The sequence below is a fragment of the Camelina sativa genome, chromosome 4, assembly GCF_000633955.1.
Source record: "Camelina sativa cultivar DH55 chromosome 4, Cs, whole genome shotgun sequence".
In the NCBI taxonomy this organism is placed as follows: Eukaryota; Viridiplantae; Streptophyta; class Magnoliopsida; order Brassicales; family Brassicaceae; genus Camelina; species Camelina sativa.
In genome coordinates this window covers 29,251,301-29,268,638 of record NC_025688.1, presented here as the reverse complement: position 1 = coordinate 29,268,638, position 17,338 = coordinate 29,251,301, and the positions used below count along the sequence as shown (strand labels likewise).

At 32.5% G+C, this 17,338-nt stretch overlaps 1 protein-coding gene across 1 annotated transcript; it reads right to left on the bottom strand.

Annotated features, from left to right (window-relative positions):
* LOC104783209 (jasmonic acid-amido synthetase JAR1) lies at positions 5,825-8,900 on the bottom strand. Its single transcript, XM_010508336.2, has 5 exons — positions 8,779-8,900; positions 7,863-8,162; positions 7,642-7,743; positions 6,689-7,476; positions 5,825-6,592 (listed from the first exon to the last, which is right to left on the bottom strand). Exons 2-5 carry the CDS (start codon positions 8,159-8,161, stop codon positions 6,051-6,053), a joined length of 1,731 nt encoding a protein of 576 aa, XP_010506638.1. The 5' UTR covers position 8,162; positions 8,779-8,900; the 3' UTR covers positions 5,825-6,050.

Genomic DNA, 17,338 nt, shown 5'->3' with positions numbered 1-17,338 from the left:
ATTTCTAATGCTGCTATGCTATATTTGTTTATATTTAAGTAGTTTGAAACTTTGAGGTTATTGTCAAAAATTAAGATACGAATATTTTTCAAAAGACTGAACGAGGGAAACGAATCAAGCTTATTCCAATTTTTCATTCGAGAAAGAAACAAAGCAACAAACAAAAATTTGAACATGGTCGTTGAACCAAAGGCTACACTAGTATATAATTACTTTATACAAAAGGTGAAAGCAAATAGAGTAGCTTTTATGTTTTCACGCACTTCCCCATTCAATAAGGTTTGTGCTTTGTACTAGCGGTTGGACCCTAAATATGGGCCTCTATGGGAGTAACCTTAAGCCCATTCGGAACATATGTATTTCTTTTTGCTCACTGTTCTGTAACNTTTAACCTGATAATTAATTAATTGTAACCTTTTTTTTTTAACATCTCATTCATTCATTGATTCAGAATCTTGTACAAGAGTTGATAAATTAGAGATACACCAACACTGAGTAAATCAAAATACACATCCACAAATACATAACCAATCAATAAAAAGAACGATAGAGAAGTGAATTTTCACGATGCTTTGGAAACCAAAACCTTACTCGCCAAACAGATTATCTTTCCCTCTCTAGAATCAATCCCAAAGTTATGAGATCGTCGTTCTTAACTATCTTCTCATGAAAGAAACTCCACAGTCGTCTAATATTAGTGATGATACTCAATATCTTCTCTTGCATTAATTCTTCGATTCTCCATAAGTTTGCTATGCCTGGATCCCAGATTCGCCGATCTATATGCCATAAATCTCTTTCAACTTTATACTCAATCCCTTTCAGTAAACGGGACGATGGATATTGGGCATCATGAAAAATGGAGAAATCTTTCACGGAGATAACGGACTCGTTGTATGTTGAATCAAGTAACCAAAGCATTCTAACAAACCAAGAATGAATTGCCTCCCTAAAGAGAGGAAGATGTTGGAAACGATTGCGTTTCCACTTTCTAAAAAAAAAATCCCAAATCGAGATTGCATAGACTATTTGCTCAAGAGAACTCGAAGTTACACCTTCTGCTTCACGGTTTGGCAACGTTTTTGCATGGAACTGATTATCCATTGTGAACATGAACACAAACGCTGCCACCATGCAAAAGAAGGAGATAGATCGGAAACAAATCCGATATAAGTGAGTGTTTCCCATGGCAATTATTGAAAACAGAAAAAGAAAACAAACTTAAAAGCAAAGAAGAACCACCGGCAAGTGCCGGCGGCCCGTAAAAAGCAATGAAGAAAACGGTTTTGTTAGATCCTCTTTTGTGTCGCTGGAGAGAATTTCAGTTTTTTTTTTTTAATGACCGTTTTTAGTGTTTATTTTATTTTTACTAGGCATAAATAGTACACAAATTAATCAAAAGATATAACACACACACATTAAACGCTGAACATTACCAAATTATTCTTACAAAACCATTTATTAACAAAAAACATACAAGTCATATTTCAATATCATTTATATTTAGATAATGTAGAAATTAATTTTATCATAGGAATATAAAATAACTTTATAGATTTCGATCTTAACAAAAAACAATATCAGAATTTAATAAATGGTTTATAGTCTGTTGATTAATTTGCCGCAGCCGCAGCATTTAGCAAAAGAACAGCCTCATTTTCTATAGGTACTACAGAGTTTCAGACTATAAATGTTTTAGATTAACAAAGATCCTTAAACTTAATCAAGTGGTGGTGGTCTAATGGTTTTCATTTGAGGAAGAGTTGCCTTGTAGCTTTAAGCCAAAGATCAATTCTCTGCAAATTTACTAAATCACACTGTTTGACTAATCGAAAGGTAACGCTTTAGACCCATATGAAAATCTGGTGAGTGGGCTACTCGAAAACTATGTTTATAGTCGTACGTTATAGAAGAAAAAAATCCTTACACAAAAGTTATATGGGAGACGGGGAGCAAAATGAATTATTCCCAATTTATATCACATCTCAGTTTATCTTAAAGTAAGATCTCTGAAATAAACGCAATTTTCATCACACAAAACAACTCGAGAAAAAAAAGATTAAAACTTGCGTACATATATATTTTTTGAAAATGACTTGCGTACATATTAGAAGAACAGCTTATTGTAACAAGAATTCCACGAAAACTACAAAGCAAACAATTTTTTTGTTTTTAGTTAGCAAAAAAAAACACAACAAGCAAACATTTTCTTCTTATTGACTCGTTCCTTCTTTTCGTCGTTCTTCTTTCCATTCCACCAACGTTTCCTCGTAGTCGACGCAGAGGAACAGTCTTCGTTATTTTTATTCATCAAAGCTCGTAGAGTCACACCAGACTTAGACTGTCGCGCGAGAGGAGATAAAGGCATTAGTTGACGTTCGATGATGTGAGCAAAAGAGGCGAGTTCGTAAGAATCATAGAGAGGACTCCCACAGTCCCAGATTTTATGATCACGATTATCAATAATCTTTTCTTGCGAGTTAATTGCATAGACTCTTGCGTTTGTCATCGGTGAAAGACTAAAAGAGTTCTCTCAAAGTGGATTTCTTAAGTGTTTAAAGGGGTTTTTTTTTTTTTTTTTTGCTTTGTTCATGTATCGAAATTTGTTTGCTATATATAGGCCTGGACTGCTAATTTTTTGTGTGTATGTGTCAGCCTGTGTAAATAATTATTGTCGCTATGTTTAGTTGCAAATCAAGAGCTACATAATTGATAATTGTGGATAATGTTTATGTATGTACTTAATAATACCAGATTTTATTACTGTTTATTTATAATAAATTACAGCTGTTGTTTTTTCTTATTAGATTATTATTTTATTTTTTTGGTAAGGTTCTTATTAGATTATTTTAAAATAAGAAAATATCAATATATTCATCTTCTTTACTTTTTTCGACATATCAACTGATACAGATGATACATATATTCATCTTCTTTACTTTTTTTGACCAACTTTTTTTTTTGGTGTGGTTATATATGATTATGTAGGAAAATTTAGCATAATATATATGTAAGAATAATAAATTTGTTGAGTATATTTTGTAGAAAAATGTAAAAATTTACATATTTTACACAAAAAATCAAAAATTTTAATTTATTTTTTGAAAGATATCACACTACAATGTTTTAAAATAACATTTTTGTTTATATTAATTTTTTTACTTAATAGTTAATAATCTTCTTATGGAAATTATAATATTATTATTATTATTATTTTTGTATGGGGCTCCAGAATTCATTGGTCCGGCTCCCCAAATAAATTTTCTATTAAAAAAAAAAATTGGTCAAACATTTCTGAGAAAGTAATATTTAGTTTTCTAAATAAAGATCATTGTACGTTATAGTATTAAACAATCATATAAAGAAACAACAGATTTGTTATTTAAAAAACGTATGCAAATGCAATGAACCCATGTGGTCTGGTACTCCGACGATATGTAAAGGAAATATACATCATCGTTCCTAGGAAAAAAATCTGAAAATATGGATAATACACTAATTGGCTAGTTTGTACTTTGTACGAATATATATAGCTGTCTGATTATATAATTTATAGTTTTTATATAACGTGGAGTATAATACATACGTACGTATTAATCCACTAAATTACGGTAGGTCGCTTGATCAGACATATGATTATATAAACATGAGAGTGGATAAATAGTAATATGTCCCCGTACAACATATATAGCATCTAGTTATAGCATTTCCGCCGTTCGATATCAGTATATTGGATTTACAATTTACAAAGATCATCTTGTGGACCGATAGTAAATTTTTCTAAATTCATTTTTTTTTTGGTTTCACATCTATCAACTTTTTTTCTTTCCAATATTTTTATTTTATACCAAGCATTAGTTATTATGCTCAGACTTGTAACCAACTTGAATGACCATGCTTGTGTTATAAAATATAAATAAAACTTACGCCTTCAACTCAACATGTTGTAAATCATATATATGTCGTCCAAACTCATATATAAGCGAGTTGTTGTTAGTGTTAGTGGACTACAGGTAAATGATAAATCTTAGATTACTTTTCGTAATCAGTAGAAGTCTCTTAACAAACGTCTGTCCCACCAATAATGTCATAATCACGTATAGAGCTTCTCAGGCAAAATCACACCACTACCACAATGTATTTCTTCTCTTCAGCTACTCAGCCTACTCTATTGTTTAGTATGATTGATTCGTGTTTTTGAGAAAAGCACCAAACTTTTTTGTCTAAATTCATTTATTAATAGCATTATTGGTTTTGATTTAATTACATGTTCAATTTTAAAAAGTATATACTTTTAGTTTCAGTTAGGTTAGGTATTTTTGTTTTTGAATATAATTCGGTTTTCTAATAAAAAGAAAAAGGAAAACAGTATGGTGTTAAATTTGGATTCGGTTTCGTATATCAAACTTTTAATTTGGTTCAGGTCAGATCTAACTAAAATAGATTATCCGAGTTATATTCTCCAATCTTAATTGCAATCAAATTCGAATCTTGATTCAATTTCTAACAAAAAAAAAAAAGGTAACGTCACATCAGAAATCTATTTATTTCCCAAACACTGATTGCACAAAAAGCAAAGTAAAGACCACTGTGATACATATATTTCTTCTATAAAAGATAGAAAGTTATTTCCCTTATGCTCAAATTAAATAACTTAAAGAAACTATATTGACAATGAAGACAAGAAAGACAAATGAAAAACCAACTAAAAACCACTTTTCTTGATATCATCACAAATGTTGTTTAGTCAAACGCTGTGCTGAAGTAATTACTCACCACATTCTCACACAGAATTTGGAGAACCTTTGCATTACTTGGCTTCACACATCGTGGCATCTTAAACTGTCCAGCCGACGAACCAAGCCCGAGAAAATGTTCTTGAACCTTCCTGAAAGTTCCTTTCCTGACAACTTTCAGCTCTAACGCTCCAATGNGACATATGATTATATAAACATGAGAGTGGATAAATAGTAATATGTCCCCGTACAACATATATAGCATCTAGTTATAGCATTTCCGCCGTTCGATATCAGTATATTGGATTTACAATTTACAAAGATCATCTTGTGGACCGATAGTAAATTTTTCTAAATTCATTTTTTTTTTGGTTTCACATCTATCAACTTTTTTTCTTTCCAATATTTTTATTTTATACCAAGCATTAGTTATTATGCTCAGACTTGTAACCAACTTGAATGACCATGCTTGTGTTATAAAATATAAATAAAACTTACGCCTTCAACTCAACATGTTGTAAATCATATATATGTCGTCCAAACTCATATATAAGCGAGTTGTTGTTAGTGTTAGTGGACTACAGGTAAATGATAAATCTTAGATTACTTTTCGTAATCAGTAGAAGTCTCTTAACAAACGTCTGTCCCACCAATAATGTCATAATCACGTATAGAGCTTCTCAGGCAAAATCACACCACTACCACAATGTATTTCTTCTCTTCAGCTACTCAGCCTACTCTATTGTTTAGTATGATTGATTCGTGTTTTTGAGAAAAGCACCAAACTTTTTTGTCTAAATTCATTTATTAATAGCATTATTGGTTTTGATTTAATTACATGTTCAATTTTAAAAAGTATATACTTTTAGTTTCAGTTAGGTTAGGTATTTTTGTTTTTGAATATAATTCGGTTTTCTAATAAAAAGAAAAAGGAAAACAGTATGGTGTTAAATTTGGATTCGGTTTCGTATATCAAACTTTTAATTTGGTTCAGGTCAGATCTAACTAAAATAGATTATCCGAGTTATATTCTCCAATCTTAATTGCAATCAAATTCGAATCTTGATTCAATTTCTAACAAAAAAAAAAAAGGTAACGTCACATCAGAAATCTATTTATTTCCCAAACACTGATTGCACAAAAAGCAAAGTAAAGACCACTGTGATACATATATTTCTTCTATAAAAGATAGAAAGTTATTTCCCTTATGCTCAAATTAAATAACTTAAAGAAACTATATTGACAATGAAGACAAGAAAGACAAATGAAAAACCAACTAAAAACCACTTTTCTTGATATCATCACAAATGTTGTTTAGTCAAACGCTGTGCTGAAGTAATTACTCACCACATTCTCACACAGAATTTGGAGAACCTTTGCATTACTTGGCTTCACACATCGTGGCATCTTAAACTGTCCAGCCGACGAACCAAGCCCGAGAAAATGTTCTTGAACCTTCCTGAAAGTTCCTTTCCTGACAACTTTCAGCTCTAACGCTCCAATGGTCTTGCATTTTCTGGAGCTAACGTAACCGGCATCGATGAATCCTCGGTCTAAACAGTTGCAGCAATCTTGAAGAACGTCTTCGTTTGTTTCACCTGAAATCTCCCAGAATATAGCGTAATGCCCTGGATCTGTCGAGACATCGACGTGGCTAGAGAAGTCTATGACTTCGATCTTTTCTTCTGAGAGTCTCTTTGCAGCAGACTCTACTGAAAGCTGCAGGTCTCGTTCTGTGTTCTTGTCGATGTTGATCGAGAGAATCAGGTTTCTCCTGCATATGAATTTTAGTTGGGGAGTGTTGTTGTAGAATCCTTCGATCTTTACCACATCTCCAAGCCGGTATCGATACAACCCTGTGCAATGTGGATCAAATGGGACTTTAAGCATCCATTACGAGACAGATAATATAATACATAAACGAATGTTGGACTTAAAACAACGGTATGTACCTGCGTAGTTTGTGATGACAACCTCGTACTCTTCTCCGATCTTGACTTCAGTTAAACCAACTGGTTTCTCCTCTCCTTCCCCTGTTTCAGACAGAGGAAGAAACTCGAAATAACCGAGATTCGGAATCACTGCGAATGTAGCTTCCTCTGGAGACAATCTCGGGGTAACATTAGCAGCAATCCATCCTTCGGAGCTACCGTAGTCATGACTCACTAGAGGTAAATCTCCCGCGTAATGTCTCAGCTTATGCACATAGGGCTCCATGGAGCCAGTCATGATCCCGTAAACATACTTTGCGTTAGGGAAGAGCGCGGGAATCAGTCCGTACCAGTTGCTCAAACTCATACATTTGGTGCGGATAGTCTCGGCTAGTTCAGGGTTAGGTGTAAGCAGCTTGGACATTGCGGCACGCACTGATGGGACAGTAATACGGTTGCTTAGGACACCGTCTTTGATATCGGTAACAATCTCTTCCCAAACCTGTTCAAAGGTTCTAAACGCGTGAACTATACCGTGAGCAAAGACTGCAAAGACGTACTGAACTTGGTCTCGGAAGAGGATTCCGGACAAGAGATGGCAATACAAGGCTTGATGGACATCAGGACTAAAAAGAACTTCGTCAGGACTACAAGAAAGAGACGTTATAGATTTCATCCCGGCTTTGAAGTTAGGGTTCCGGTAAACGTTTGTGGTTGCGGTTCCTACGGGGACACCTCCCGTTGATATGTACTGCTTGCTGCTGAAGATAAATTGCAAAGCTCTCCCATTGTCGTCAATCGGAAATTCTCTGTTACAAGAGAAAAAAAAAGAAAAAAAAACATAACATGTTAAGAACGCATAGAGTCGGTGGTATAATTACATCCTTATTAGTTGCTCTCTGTTCATGTGAATGGGTGGAACAGAGAAAAGTGTATTAATGTGGGGAACACAATCACTAATCCACTATACCTACCTGTTTCTGAAGGCAAAAGCAGTGCGAAACAGTTGTAATGTGTTCTCCATTAACTCATCAGTGAAAGGAATAAACTTTGGACGGCCTTGACTAGTTCCAGAGCTGTTGATTAGATTATATAAACACAACAAAAAAGATTCATTCATCCATTAATCTCTAATAAACAGAAAGAAAGAAGAGAAAGAGAGATGTATTGAACGGCAAGTAAGTTAGATAGAAACCTCAAGGAAATGGCAGAAACAGGGTGGCCAGTGAGAATAGGTGAAGTGTCACCATCGACCATTCTTTTGATGTAAGGCTCTAACTCAACATCAGTGACTAAAGGGACCATTGATTTGAAAGCCTCTTCAGGGTCAGTGGCGTTTCCATCGAGACCAAAGTTTCGTAAGTAGATGGCGGATTTGTTCTTGAGTAGAATATCTTCCAAGGTCTGTTTCTGGACTTGATCAGCGTTTCTTGTCATTTCCTCGAATTCATCAATTACTCTGTTCATGTCGAAAGTTTCAACCTTCTCCAACATCCTAAATTAGAAACCAATAAAAACAAAAGAAAGTGATCAGATTCTGACAGAATTGCAGAGAGAGGGACAGAGAATGTAATAAGGAAGGAAGAAAGAAAACCTAAAGGTCTTTATTTTTCAGAGCATCTATAAAGGGAAAGTTTTTTAAAAAAAAATTCTTGCAACAGAAAAACCAAAAGATTTGTGGAAAAAAATTATTCGAAACTTTATAGCAGTTTTATTTTTTTTAGAAAGGGGGGCTAAAACGGTTTTACGGAATCCACGTAAACTCTTCTTAATCTGATGACTCGGGCGGGGAAAGCTCGTTATCGAATCGAAACTAAGCAAGGAAGGAATCACGAATCCAAGGGTTTTTGTTTTTTGTTCTAGAAGTTATAATCAGACATCCAAATCGGAATCTTTCAGATTGAATAAGTAAGAAGAGAGAACTTTTGGAATCTATATATCTGAACAACAAGAAGAAGAAGAAGAAGAAAAAGTCAACGAGGTCGGAACCGGAGAAATCAGGAGAGTGTTTTTTTTTTTTTTCCCCGATCAGAAGAAACGGATTAGTCAGGAATATGAAAACGTAAAGCTTTAATTTCCAGATTAAAAAAGAAGAAGTCAGAAAAGAGTACCTGGTTTTGTTGCTACTGCGAGCTCTCTGTGTTGTGTTTATAGAGCTTAGTGGAAGATAGAAGAGAGAAATAAGAAAATAAAGTTGAGTGTGATTATGGAAAGTCAAGAGATAGCTGTGAAATTTATAGACAAACCATTTCTTCNTTTTTTTTTTTTTTTTTTTTTTTTTAAAAAAAAAAAAAAAAAAAAAGAGGACGGAGGAGGAAAAGAAAAAAGAAGAAAGAAAAGATGTTGCAAGATTAGTGAAAGCCGTTAGTTACTTGGCTGCTCTCTTTTTTATTGTGGGTGTGTTTGTTTATATCTCAATTCTGGCCGATGGGATGTATCTCTTTTTTCATTTGTTTTAGTAAGAATTATTGGTTTGAGATTTAAATAAATAACTCTAAATATTAGGTAAAATCCGTTGTTATTATATATAAAATGTTATTAATTTATGATTTGTAAAGAATCGTTTAAAATCTTAACAAAGTTGGGTTATTAAATGTAGAATCTTATAAAATCATTAAAAGTTTTGTGTTATTTAGTTAAAATAAAAAAATCTATAATTGTTAATGAATACTGTTATTACGTTATTGGTTTATGATTTTATACATTTTTTTTTCAAAATAAAGTCACAAAAAATATGAGAAAAATACTTTTCACAAAATTTAAAAAAACTAATCAACAATATTCTCTAATAATCTTTAAAAAAATTTTATTTAATATTTTTTTGATGATTTTGTTGAAGTCTTTAAAATTCTTTATAAATTAAAATTTAATAACACCTTCCTGTTTTTTTTCTCCCACCATATATATTTTTTTTCTTTCGTTCTTGATATGAGTTGTGTCCAATCCGTAAAGTTATTATCTTGGTTTTAGGACCATCGTCGGATAATGTCATTTTGTTACTTGGTTCTTCTCTATGCCAAAACAACTTTAGTTTATTACTGTTATCATAAGGCTTTGTTTGGACGCGCATTTTCATGTTACCCATACCATGAACCAAAAGAATCGCATGTGGACTACTTTTTTTTTTTTTTTTTCTGTTTTCCTTACATTTTTCGTGTTTCAAATCTTGATTTTATCAATAAAACTATACAACCTACTAACTCTCTCTCAACCGTAAATAGTTAGGAAAAGGCAACTTGTGTTAGGAATATTATTAGACTAGTTTCTTTAATTATTCAGTATTGGTTTAATGAATTTTTATTTACTTAAAATACATGTAATTAATGGTTTCAACAACGACACAATTTTTTCCTTATCAACAGAAAAACAAAAAATACATAATATTTTGTTAACAAAGAATTTCCATGCATATATAGATAGTGTCATAATTTATTCAAGACGAGAATCATTACATGTTAAATTATTCACCTCTTCGTCGTTGTTTTGTTTTTTTTCCTGATAAAAAACCTCTTCGTCGTTGTTTATAATAATAACAAATCTGAATTAGTCAAAACGTGGTCGTTAATGATTAATTCACATCACAACCGGTTGTATAAACACAAAGTGTTAAACTTGACGGTAGGCTGTAGCCTTATAATTATAGGCTTACGATTAATGTTGATTATTTGGTATTACATAAATTACACGATGTACACAGGTTTATTATTATAACTAAACAACGACGAAGCGGTTTTTCTTTTTTCAAATATACTACTGTATAGTCTTTATTTGATTAGTTTTTGAGAAAACACTGGGACGTAGACAAAAAAAAAAAAAAGCATACTAGTTCCTCCCACATGTTTACATTACTCATTTAAACGATTCTCGAAGTCTATGTGTGAGGTTCGTAAGTTTTTGTAATTTCTACCAAATTCTGTGAAAATCAGTTCCATCGTATCTTCTTCTTGAGTTACAAAACAAAGTTCTTTTTTCTTCTTTTGCTTACAAGTGAAACTCTCATTTTAATGAAGCTGAGGAACAGAGTTTAGTTTGAATAAATAGATATGATGATCTTTTATTTTCTCATTATATTCTTCATTTCATTCGTCAATTTCATACAACTTTATACCGTGACAATCATGAACTGATTGAAATCAGTAGAAAATTTCATTTCAAAGACGTTCAATTTTTTGTTTTTGTTGACTGAAGAAGTGTAAACATTGTCTACATGCATGACAAGTCAACACAAAACTCATAAGTATTCCCCAAGGCTCATCATTAATGTTTTGAGCTAAAAAAAAAAGTATTGTACCTCGATACATGCATACAAAATTTTATTGTTGACCTCTCTCATATATTTTGTTTGTGACCTAATTGCTTATCAAGATATAATTAGTATTAAAACAAAATAGAAATCATACTATTTGGACAATAACGAAGAAAAACAATTGTGCGTGGAAATTAATTTTAATACTCCAATATTTAAAGTTATGAGCTAAATGGATCCACCAAGTCCAACACACGGCAGAAGAAAACAAAATGACACTGATATTCTAACTGGATTATCGTAGTGGTAGATAAGACTCATTTAGGTAGTTGATAAGCTTTCTTAACTTCTAACATTTTTACACGGAGGAGTGTGTAATTGGAAAAATATCCTCAGGAACCGCATGTACTTTAAAAAAAGAACCCAAGTGCGTTTTGTGCTTACACGTCGCGAGTGCCGTCCAGTTCGATTTCGTCTCGGCTCTTAAATATATTTGTCGGTCACATTCTTTACGTTCTCTTTCTTTTCGCCCCCAATTGTTTCATGAAATTACAAAGCGTGCCTAGTTTTGCGTAGGCTCCAACTACACGCGCCCACAACCTTTTTTTTATGTTTTTTTGTTGGTCATTCAAAAATCCGAAGTCAGGTCTTTTAACAGATTAATCAGTGACGCATTAATTACTTAATAAATATTGTTTATTGCTGTCAAACTAAATAAATCGTATTTAGATTTTTACAAAATCTTATCCTTTAATACTAAGCAATGAAATGGGAACTTCGTTATTGCAAAACGCTGAACAATTTTCAATAGATCCCATTTTATTTCACCAATCAACACGTTGTAATATGCGGTACATTTTTATTTTTGTTAATAAAAAAACAATAACTCAAGGTGCGATCCAATTTTACAAAGAAAATTGTATAACGCATATAACAGTAATTACGCTTCTATTTCATGTGTTTTAAAAAACAATTCTGCGGTTTTGTAAACATATATATATATATATATATATATGTAATTATATAAGTATTGAATGCTTATAATGTTTTTAATCAACAATGTATTAAAATCAATCATAATACAATTAAAATTATGAACTGCACTATTTTTACCAATCAAATTTAAATTTAAATTAATTTTGGTATTTAAAATTCAGAAATTCAAACTTTATTTATTAATAAAAATGAAATATATAATTATATTAGTTATTAATAAAACAATATGAAATCTATACTGCAAATTATTTTTTACCAATCAAATATTATTTTGTACCGCTTATTTTGGAATAACCGCACTTGTCCCGCACGTCGATCAAATTTTGATTAGGCGCGCATCCGGTTCTAATCAGAGTCTTGCTTCGCCTGTCAACTAAGAAGCAAGTCCTTCAAAGAGACAGCTTTACGTTGATGATGATGCGGACAGTGTGAGGAGGGTCCCCCACTTCGATTCCCGCCCCGTTCGCATCTCCGATCTTTCTTCCTTTCTTCAATGCTTGAGGGACTTCTTTACCGTCTAACCTAGCCGACAACCACAGCCTACCCCGAGTTGAGTCAAGTATCAACCGATTCCGGAGGAGCAGGCTTGGGAACGGGAGGCAAGGGCGCACCAACACGCCCGCGTCTCTGCGGTTCCTCGATCACGGGAATTGGGTACCTGTCTGGTACCGTGAGCTTGTTTAAGGCTCGGTAATTATAAGTTGTCCAAGTTGCCAAGAAATAGCTATCGGAGACCTGGCATACCCCGCATATTGGACTTGTGAGAGAGTTCCGAAGCCCGACTCCTTTACAGAGCAGTGGGAGTCAGATCCGAGGGATTGACAAAGAAGTTATGTTGGGAGAGGTTGCTAACATGGGCTACCTATCAATTTTTTTGTCCCGCATTACTAAATTCGGACCCTAAGTTTCTTAATTTATCTTAAACCTAAAAATATTTTTATTCAATTTAAATGATTAATTACTTATTCACTGATGTTTTAAAAATTTTGTGAATCTGTCAAAATGACATTTTTTTGTTAAACCAATATAGTGCTGTTTAATTTATTGTTGTTGTGGATAGTTTTAATCTAAGTTTGATTTGCTTTTACTTTTAACCACAAAGTAAAATTAATTCTGATACGCGTTTGATGTCATACTGATATTGATAGTGGTTTAAATATTTGTTTTTGTTTCCAATATCGCTGTAGATGATTTAGTTTTGAGTATTTCACATTTCAAATTTTGAGCGAACAGTAATAAGTTTTATGGATGATTTCATAAATATCATCATCACTGTAAATGTTGTTTTCCCCATCTGTCGTCCCCACTACGACGAACGATAGTTTACCCTTGACCGTTATAGCGTAATCATTATTAGTTAAACCATAAAATTATGATTAAACTTACTACATTTACCTCCGTCAATCACAAAATATTAACATATACTTCCTCTCTATCATAAAAAATTTTATAATTTTCTAATATTTTTTCTTGTATCACAAAAATAATTTTTTATCTACTTTTATCAATTAATGTTAAAAAATTGTAAATTTCAATAATAAATGAGAATTTAAAAGTTTGATGAAATACTATTGGTTAATAATTATAAAATATCTTATTATAATTAAATAATACATTTATTGCTACACATTAAATATATTTTTTAATTCATATAAAAATTCTAAAACATCATCTATTGTGATACGGAAAGAGTAATTTTTTTGGCATCCATTATAACATAGAACTTATGTCCAACCTTGGCGACAAGAAAATTTTAGTTACTTTAGCTTTTGAGTTGTGCGAATACGTAAGCGTCGTCACGTTACTTTACGGGCAAATTAACGTGCAACTTGATACAAGTGATTATGATAAGAAAACAAGTAAACGACACACAATTTCTGCAATAAGCTTAGTTATCTCGTTTAATTACGACAAATATTAGTGTCTATATACGTTTGTCATTATTTAGTACATCGAATATGTTTTACGATTTTACTCATAGTGGACACGTGGATGTTATATTATATGTTGTCTCGTTTTCTAGACGTATTATTTGTACGTTGTTTACCTTTACAATTAGCCAATGAAATCACAAATTAGATATCAAAATATCCGCAAATTATTCCTGTGTTAATATCTATATGAATGTGACAGCTATAATATCCTGTAAAACGACTCAGTTTACAGCAATTTATAAAAACGTATATCTATATACTACTTGTTTGTAGACCATACATGTAATCTAATTGCTTGTACTAATTAATAACATTGATGATGTGTTCACCACTCAAATATGATGCATTGACAAAAGAAACACATGTAAACAACCATTCCAGACACTTTCTTCTTCGTTTCTATAATTCCAGTCATAAAAAAAAAAATACCAGTCTAGGTCAATCAATAATTTAAAGTTTGCTTATAACTTTGTATAATGAGATTTTTAACGTTTACAATGTCATTGGTATATATTTAAAATTATCAATCTTTTTGTTGAGAATTTACAAAATCCTAATTTAAATCTCGGAGGTAATTAGTAATAGTATATCCAGGGCTTTGCATTTTATGACGTTTGAACCATTTCCTTGTACCACGTCAAATCGTTAGGAAAAGGGTAGTCTTATAATTGCATTTAATAAAGATAAACCAATCAAACAAATGAATGAAAAGGTAAAGGGTGGTAAGGAAAAGTTTAATGAACAATAAAGTACACATATAGCCGAAATAAGAGCTCGTGAAGATTCACGCACGTATCAAATGATTGTTCCATAACCCTGTTTGACAATTTGATCAGAATACCATATTGTAGGACCTTTATTAATGCGAAAATATGATATTTATAACTCTTTGCATTGTATCAAAATTTCTTTTAAATGTAAAAATATACGAAATTCGTTTTACAGACACATAGAAGATAATACCAAAGGGACAAGAAAAAAAAATTATACTATAATAACAAGAGGAGCAGAAAAGATAATAAATAAATGGATGAATTTTTTTAAAATGTCATAATAATGGAGACCGTGTCATAACTCATTATAGTGACGAACCCAAACTAATCTTATTGCATAGTGACCAAAAATAGGTTTTGCGAAAACGACCCCTCATTTATTACGCAATTCCGTTTCCGGCCACTTTTTTTATAATCTCATTTGATCGCTTTTTTGTTTGTTTTCTAGTCATCATCTTCTCAAATGCCTCGTGTGAACATCTTTTCTCTTAGACGGCTAGCCGAATTTTTTAAAGATGTAACACTTTAAACTCAACAAATTAAAATTTTCGTAATTTCCAAAAAGCTCTACCATTACATTTAAACGTGTTGTATATAAAATACGCTATACCGTTGTGTTATGTGTTTTAAATTCAGGTTATACGTACTGCTATATGGAACATTAATTCGACCGACCGTATCAAATTATTATAAGAAAATTTTAATTCTATAGACTATATATGCTAGTGAATTTGGGTTTTAGCTTCCGAGTCCGCCGCACGATTATTGTCGCTCAGGGTCAGTGTGCCGATCCGAAATTTTTATGTTGGTGCTGTTTATTAATTCTAATTAAAATTTACGTTGTTTGAATATCTCATGTTGACATGTTGTGCGAAATACAGAAAAAAAAAAAAAAACTTAAAAGGGATGTGGATTAGGTTGTGGACGTCAGCTACTCAGCTAGTAATTTAATACTAATGGCCGATTAAGGGAGAGATTAGGTAGAGGTCATTAGCTGTTAATCATACTGCATATTAATATTTGTGGTTGTGGTTCGTCGAAGAAGAATCTCCCTATGAATCTCATAATGATTTACGAATCCGAAATAGATAAATAAAGGCACGTACGTAGGAGGAATTTCATGTTGATGTGAAACTTCAAGTATTATTAATCTTGATGTGATATAACTTCCTGAAACGCGTACTGAGACAACTGCGAGTATAAAGTATAAAACTAAAAAGAACATTAACATACAGTAGTATAAATTTTGGTGGTTCGTTGATGTTTATCTATTCATACCTATTAGCTTATTGCTAACTAATGGAACTTTTATGACCAAAACATATGGATCGTCTTTGAATAAAACCTCATACATCTTGTTTATGTCGTATCTTATTTTTGTTTACGTGGTTGCTAATATATTTACGTCTAATACATACTTTCATATATATCGTTAGCCAGCCACCAACCATTGTAGACCTCTTAAATCTCCTTTGTATCTATATGAAGGATTTTACTTTTTAGAGTAGCAAACCGCGTAAACAAAAATATATAATCAAGAAAGTAGTCAAGTACTAATTCGCCAACCGCACAAAATCATCCAACGCTATTTCTTCACCGTATAGCCACTTCATCCCATGATATCTCTTGATAGGTGAAAACCATATTCTGCTACCATTGAAATCTACATATAAACATGGAGAACGTTTAATGTTCATCATGATCAACTAGATAATTCATTAGAAAAAAAAAATTTTGGTTAATAGAGCGCGTAATCATATTCCCAACAACTTCAATGTTGACCTAGTGTTATTACATATTTAGCACGATCGCATTGGAGACGTGAGACATTAGCGAATCTTTCCAGCATCCATAATCTGCTTGTAAGCAGCACTGGTTTTTATCTCGTCTCCTTATTTGAATACCCGGTCGATCTCATGGGTTGTGAATTGTGATCGTAATTTAACACCATCTCATTTTGCATTAACATGTTTATTATTTTCATTGGCATGCATTTGATCCACCACTAAGTTTATGCAATGTTTAGGTTAGAATTACATTGAAATTGCATCTCTTCTATATATAATGATACAAGATTGGATACATCTCCGTTACAAATTAAATGATATATACTTGCTTACATTTAAACATAGCGCTCACGCAATAACAAAATTTCGATAACGATAGAATAGAGAATTGTGTTCGTCTTCTGGGGCAATCACAGGTGAGGCATGCGCCTTCACATTTTTCTGTAGTGCCTCCGCATTATAGTCATAAACAAGAACATGAGCAGCTACAAGTAAAGAATCTAATCAAATTTCTATAATAATTTTTTCTAACCTGAATTCTTTAGCCATGGGATGAAGCACATGCGTCCTCTTCTCCATCAGCTTTGTTTATTTTATAAACCTCTTGTTGGCACGTGCTCTAGACTCACGAATCTCGTGTGCAAGTGCAACATGATGATCTCGTCTCTCTTTCTCCAAACCAATCTCATTGTCGTCGTTCTTTGTACAAAGTTGAGAGAGAAGCACCACCATGAGGTTTACATCCATGAGAGAAGTTTTCTCGTCTTCTCTTTTCTTGTCGTCATCGTGTTTGCGATTAGCTTCGCGAGACGAATCCATAAACCAAAACAAAAAGAAGACGCAAAAAAAAAAAGATACAATTATCGGGAAAGAACGCTATATTAGTCCCTAAATTAGTCCATTCATAGTAAATTACGTATAAATACATTTGCAAT